Source organism: Tauraco erythrolophus, chromosome 20, assembly GCF_009769465.1.
Source record: "Tauraco erythrolophus isolate bTauEry1 chromosome 20, bTauEry1.pri, whole genome shotgun sequence".
Classification (NCBI taxonomy): domain Eukaryota; kingdom Metazoa; phylum Chordata; class Aves; order Musophagiformes; family Musophagidae; genus Tauraco; species Tauraco erythrolophus.
This window is the reverse complement of record NC_141484.1, coordinates 439,036-445,264: the sequence shown is the minus strand read 5'-3', so window position 1 is coordinate 445,264 and position 6,229 is coordinate 439,036. Positions and strand designations below refer to the sequence as shown.

General features: G+C 70.1%; 1 protein-coding gene across 1 annotated transcript; it reads left to right on the top strand.

Moving 5' to 3' along the window:
• The first annotated feature begins 2,136 nt into the window (after positions 1 to 2,136).
• On the top strand, positions 2,137 to 5,468 carry LOC147527310 (uncharacterized). The gene is made up of 7 exons (XM_086624237.1): positions 2,137 to 2,356; positions 2,636 to 2,719; positions 3,428 to 3,516; positions 3,772 to 3,957; positions 4,142 to 4,279; positions 4,465 to 4,657; positions 5,131 to 5,468. The coding sequence occupies exons 1-7, from the start codon at positions 2,137 to 2,139 to the stop codon at positions 5,466 to 5,468; spliced, it is 1,248 nt and encodes a 415-aa protein (XP_086480363.1).
• The last annotated feature ends 761 nt before the right edge of the window (positions 5,469 to 6,229 follow it).

Sequence of the window (6,229 nt, the reverse complement as noted above, 5' to 3'; positions counted from 1 at the left end):
GCAGTGCGGGAAGACCCCTGTGGCAAGTCCCAGCCCGGAGCCCCAAGGCAGAGGCGTGGGGCTCCGTGGAGGAGCCCCTGCCACGCTGCAAGGTCCTGCGAAGGATGCGGCTGCCCCCCAGCGAAGGAGCCCCCTGCATGGCTGCGGACCCCAGGCCCTGCCCGGGCTGGGGGGGCTGTGCAGCACAGAGCCCCAAGCCACCCTCCCTGGGTCTCCAAAACCAGCTGATTCGAGAGGCACGGCCAGGACGGGCACTCTCTCTGTGCCAGGCACAGCGCCCCATGGGGCACTCCAGGGCCACCTCCACTGGGAGCAACAGGAGTGGATGGGTGAGCAGCTGGGGAGGCCACGGCCAAAGGATGCTCCAGCCAGCTGGCCCTTTCCAAGGGAGCGGAGAAAGTGTCTCCGGAGCCTGCCCTGTGCCAGGGAAGCTGTCCCACGTCAGGGAAGCTGCCCCAGACATATTGGGGTCCCCGGCCCGGGGCCCCATGGCTACGCTTCCCCCCAGCCCTTCACCTGCGATGTGACCGGCTGGGCTGCCCAGCACTTACTGGAAGAGGAAGCTGCTGGGAAGGCAGCGCGTGCAGTGGGGCAGCTTTGGGGAGGAGAGGCTCGGCTCAGCAGCCGGCAGAGCTCGGCTGTCCGTGCTCCCAGGTCCAGGGCCAGTAACGGGAAGCGCCTGCTCTCAGTGACGGTAAATCAGATCGGGGAGATTAGAGGCCTTTTTGCCTAATCATGAGCAGCTTGAAGTTGGAGGACAAGTTCCTGGAACAAAGAGGAAATGGAGGCAGTAAATAAAGAAAAACTGTTAACATGTGGCCCTGTGTGTGAGAAACGTCTGCGTGAAGGACTGTTTATGGCTCACTCATCTGCGGGGCTGACGGCGCGGGCTGGGGCGGGAGGCGGCGGTGAGGCCCCACGCGCAGGGGTGCAGGCAGGATGGCAGGCGCGTGGGCAGCCGGCCCGGGCAGCTGCGGGGGGCTCTGGCATGGGGGGAGGGCTGGGGGACCGAGGCCGTGTGGTGGCACGTGGCAGAGGGAGGAAGAAGACAGCAGCGTAGCAGGGGCCATGGCGCAGGTGGTTGGACTGGGGCTGTTGGGAGGCAGCGGCACATGGGTCCCGAGGGGAAGGGGGGCACCTGAGCGCACCTGCCCCACTGCTCCCCCTACAAGTGCCAGGAGAAGTGCTGAGTGCTGCAGAGCTGTGCCCCTCCTCGCCTGCAGCACGAGGCGGGTATGGCCCAGGCTCTCCCAGTGGAGCCCCATGGCCATGAGCCGGGTCTGCCCCACGGAGCATCGCCAGCCTCTGGCGGGTCCAGCCCTACAGGGGGAAGGTGGGGGGTCTCGCTGCTGCACTGGGCACGTGCCCCGCTGCTCCAGGGGCAGCAGGGATTTCTGCCAGGAGCCAGATGCCAGTGGGCAGCCTCCCCGGTGCAGACAGAGTGCCAAAAGCTGCAGAGCTGACAACAGTCAACACCAGGGCTGCTGCGGTAGGTGCCTGCCCGCGGTGCCACAGGACGCGTGTCAGCTGATCCCAGGGCAGACGCAGCCAGAAACTGGAGATGATTCCCAGCAGCAAGGTCACCCCGCGTTGTCCCTGCCAGCAGCGGCAGCAGCGTGGCGGAAGCCATTGCTGTTCAGCACACGGCTCCACGGGCCTATGGAAAGACTCGTGCATCCTCACGGAGCCAGGGCCCAGCGGGTGCAGGTGGCCTCGTGCTGGCGCTCCCTCTGGCAGGATGCCCGGGACAGGCACTCCTGGCAAAGCGAGGGGCTGTGGGAGAGCCAGGGCCCCGGGGACAGCACCCACCCGTGTCGCTCAGCGCCTCCCATGCCCTCGCACCGTGGCACGGGGCCGCAGCGGGCGCGGGGCAGAGACCGAGCGGAGAGGAGGGATGGAGGGATGGGGCGGGTCTGCGGGGGCCGCGCCGCGGGGGCAGCCCCGGGACGCGCCCGGTGCCCACGCAGGAGCCGCTTCCCCGCGTCCGGCCGTCCCCGCGGGTCGCGCAGCCCACGGCCGCGGGTGCCGGCCCCAGCCCCTCCCGCCACGGGGGCCGGGGCCGCCCGGGCGATCCCGCCCCCGCCCGCGTACGCGCCCGGGAGCCCTTGCGGCGGGGCGGTCCCGGCGGTCCCGGCGATGCTGGCGGCGCGGGGCGCGGGCGCGGCGCTGCGGCGGGGCCGGCTGCCCGCGGCGGGGGCGGTGCAGCCACGGGGCCCCCCCCGCCCCGCCGGGCGCCCGCCGGGCACCGTGGACCTGCGGAGCGACACGGTGACCCGGCCCTGCGCCGGGATGCGCCGCGCCATGGCCCGCGCCGCCGTGGGCGACGACGATTACGGGGAGGACCCGGCGGTCAACGGTGGGCGGCGGGGACGGGTCCCCCGCGACCCCGGGTCCGGCAGAGACGGGGGGTCGCCCCTCCCCGCGGGGGTCCCTGCCAGCAGCGCCCCCCAGCCCAGGGGTCAGGCGGGACGTGGAGCCCAGAGTGGGGCTTCTCCGGGGCTGAGGGCGTCTTGGGGGGCTCGGAGGGGCTGGGGGCGGCAGCCTGGACCTGTGGGGTTCCCGACCGCCCCCCATGTCCCCTCTGGACTGGGATATGCCCTCCCCCCCAAGACCCTCGTACTTCTCCCCTCTGCAGAGCTGCAGCAGCTGGCCGCAGGGATCCTGGGGATGGAGGAGGCTCTTTTTGTGCCCACGGCCACGATGGCAAACCTCATCGCCGGTGAGTGCCCGGGGCTGCGCCCAGCCCTCCTTCCGCACACCCTGCGGCGGCCAGGCCACGAACAGGAGTTGGTTTACGTCCCCATCCCATGGAGGGTGCGGAGGACGCGACCAGCCCCGCTCCTCCCCAAGGTCTCGAGGAGAGCCCCGCTTCTGCTCGGGAGGCTGCCCAGGTGGCTGCAGGGGAGAGCTGCGGGCACAGACCCCTTCTGGTCCGGGTGCATCTCCTCGCCCCCTCCTCAGGCCCCTCCCCATCAAATCTGTAGCAGCACGACCCTGCTCAGACCCCGGAGCTTCTCCCTGCTTCACACTGCGTATGAGCAAACCCCTCCAGGGGTCTGTTTGTCCCCACCGCACGCTCGGCCTCTGCTCTGCTCTCTTGACCTTTACCTGGTTCGCTTTCCTGCCCTTCCATGAGCAGGGTCCACTGTGCACTGCATGGGACCCGCTCCAGCCCTGGCCACGTGCACGTGCCCGGGCAGCGAGGCAGCAGCCCCCAGTCACTGCGGGCAGCCCCCGTCCAACAGCCGCTGCACCACCGGGGACAGAGCGGGCACCCCGTGCCCGGGGCAGGCAACACTGCTGCAGTGCCGTCGTGCCACCTGCCCGGCCTTCGTGCACCGGAGCCCTGCAGATGGGGCTGAGCCTGCCCGCGCTGCCCGGGGTGCTGCCCGCCGTGCCCCCTGGCTCACGGCCCCTCTCCCCCCAGTGATGTGCCACTGCCAGCGCCGGGGCGCGCAGCTGCTCCTGGGCCGGGACGCCCACCTGCACGTCTACGAGCACGGCGGGGCCGCGCAGGTGGGTGCCGCGGACGGGCGGGCAGCGGCCCGTGCCCCCGGGGCCCGGCGGCACCGGCAGCGCCGGCGGGGGCGGGAGGGCGGCTCGTTGCTGCCCTCCGCTGGCGGCCGGGGCCGGGCGGGGGGGCCCGTGGGGCTGCGGCTCAGTGGGGCCGAGCGCAGCCGGCGCGGGGGGGAAGGGGATGGAGGGGCGGAGGGCCCGGACCGTCGTGCCCCGCCGCCGGCCCCCGTCAGCTCTGCCCTGCCCCGGGCACAGGTCGCCGGTGTCCACTCCCAGGCGCTGCCGGACCTGCCAGACGGCACCTTCGACCTGGACCAGCTGGAGCTGACGATCCGCGAGGCCCACGGCAGTCGGTACCACCCGCGCCCCGAGCTCATCTGCCTGGAGAACACGCACAGCTCGGCGGGGGGCCGGGCACTGCCCCTCGCCTACCTCCAGCAGGTGGGAGCCTGCGGCCCACGGCTGGCAGCAGCCCTGCCTGGGTGCAGGCAGCCGGACCCGGCAGGATGGCACCGCAGGGATGCCAGGGTCTTGCCGAGGAGCTCGGAGCGTGGCTCACGTTGGCGCTGGCCACCTGAGGGGTCCCTCCCAGCCCAAGCCCAGCTGCTCCTCTGTCTCGCCCCAGGTCCGTGGGCTTGCTGACCGCTACGGGCTGCGGGTGCACATGGACGGAGCGCGGCTGATGAACGCAGCGGTGGCCCAGGATGTGGAGCCAGCTCGGATCACCCAGCACTGCGACTCCGTGTCCCTGTGCTTCTCCAAGGTGTGCTTGCGTGGGGAGAGGTTGCCCAGGCCAGGTGGGGCCAGCACAAGCTGGGGCCTTGCCCTTGTTCAGGGGCATCGGGCTGAGCACCCACCTTGCGGGCCGGGGCATCCCTGGGCACGTCCTTGGGAGGGGCAGGGGCAGCCCCCAGGGCAGCTCGGGTCACCACTCTAGTGGCTCCGCAGGGCCTGGGTGCCCCAGCCGGCGCGGTGCTGGCTGGATGCAGGGAGTTTATTGCTGAAGCCTGGCGTGTGCGGAAGCTGCTGGGTGGGGGCATGCGGCAGGCGGGTGTGCTGGCAGCCGCTGCCCGCGTTGGACTGGAGCACGCAGAGGCGACGCTGCGCAGAGACCATGACAATGCCCGACGCTTTGCTGAAGGTACCACGGGGCCCCTGGGCATGCCGGGAGGTGTGGGCACCTGCAGCCTAACGCCGCTCTCTCTGCCCGGCTGCGCAGGCTTCCACACGCTGCTGTGCAGCCAGGTCCTGCCCTGCCCGGCAGCTTGGCGTGGGCCCAGCCTTCTCCAAGCGCCGTCTGCCAGCTGGGCTTACTGCACCCAGCACCAGCCTGGCACTGCTGGGTGTGACAGTGGCACAAGCACCTTTCCTAGGCAGCTGTGCTGGATCTCCATCCAGGCGAGGATGCTGCTGGGGTCCCTGCCTGGCTGGAGTGCTGGGACGATGCCGTGCCTGTCCCCACGGTGCCCATGGTGACCCTGGTACTGCAGAGAGGGGAGGGCAAAGGGCCTCTCCTTCATCTGGGACCTGGGGCAGGGCTTGGGCAGTGCTGCAGCCTCCTCTCCTGGCAAGCTGGGCATCGGGCTCGCAGTTTACTGCCCCTGCCTCCCCCAGGAATCCAGGAGCTGAACTCGCCCATCTGCTCTGTCAGCCTGGCAGCAGTGGAGACAAACATCGTGATGGTGAGCATCAGGGGGGGCTGGCCGTCCCCTGCAGAGCTCTGTGAGCACCTGCAGGCAGTGAGCGACGAGGAGTTGGCCGAGACTGGGCATGCCGTCAGTGTCCTGCTGTTCCCTTGGTCGGCACACACCGTGCGCGCGGTCTGGCACCGAGACGTCTCAGCCCACGACACCGAACTCGCAAAGAACAAGCTGGAGTTTGTGGCCAGGAAGTGCCAGGAGAAGCTGGCTCTGGGACTGTGCCCAACTCCTCCTGGCGCAGGGGGAGCCTGAGCATCCTCCCAGCCCCAACCCAGGGGCAGCTGCCTCCCTCTCACTCCCGCAGGCAAGCTGGCGGGCTGGGGTGGCTGTCTCAGCCCTGTGCTGGCAGCCAGCAGCAAAAGGACTGGGACCGGCCACAACGTGCTCCAGGCATGTTCCCAGTCGGCTGCAGCACAACAGCCACCGCTGCCGGCAGGCCTGCAAAGCAGCGTGAGCCCAGCCCCAGGGAGACCCCAGCCCCCCTGCAGCAGGAGCACAGACGTGCCCGGAGGGAGGGAGGGCAGCCCACATCTCACATGGCCACCCAGACCCCTCTGAGGCAGTGTTCTGCCTCGCGAGTCACCCAGCAAACCCATCCTTGGAGCACTCTCATCCCCTGCAGAAGCTCTGCTTCTGTAAGTCCCACTGACACCCCTCCACTGTGGCCACACGCTGCGCCTGGCCCGTGTGCAGTGCACGTGTGCAAGGACGCTGCAGTAGGGAGACAGATCCCGAGGGATGGTCGGGGCACAAAATAAACGTGTTCTGGCAGTGCTGTGGCTGTGCAGGGTATTTTCTCCCAAGTGTGCTCCTCTCCTGACTGCAGCAGGGGCATCATCGCAGCCCAGAGGTCCCCACTGAGGGACAAGTGCTCCTGAGCACATGGAATTGTCTCAGCCACAGGGCCAGGGCCACTGCACCGCAGCACCCAAGTTTGTATCTAGCCTGGTCGGTCCCAGGGGCACGAGCCCAGCCTGGCCCAGACAGCTTCCCAGTGCGCCCCTCCATCACCC

Excerpts from the sequence above, each read along its gene's own strand:
- LOC147527310 (XM_086624237.1), top strand. The coding sequence starts at position 2,137 with ATGCTGGCGGCGCGGGGCGCGGGCGCGGCGCTGCGGCGGGGCCGGCTG. Across the intron at positions 3,517-3,771 it reads AGCACGGCGGGGCCGCGCAG|GTCGCCGGTGTCCACTCCCA; the intron begins GTGGGTGCCGCG and ends CCCCGGGCACAG. Across the intron at positions 3,958-4,141 it reads CCCTCGCCTACCTCCAGCAG|GTCCGTGGGCTTGCTGACCG; the intron begins GTGGGAGCCTGC and ends GTCTCGCCCCAG.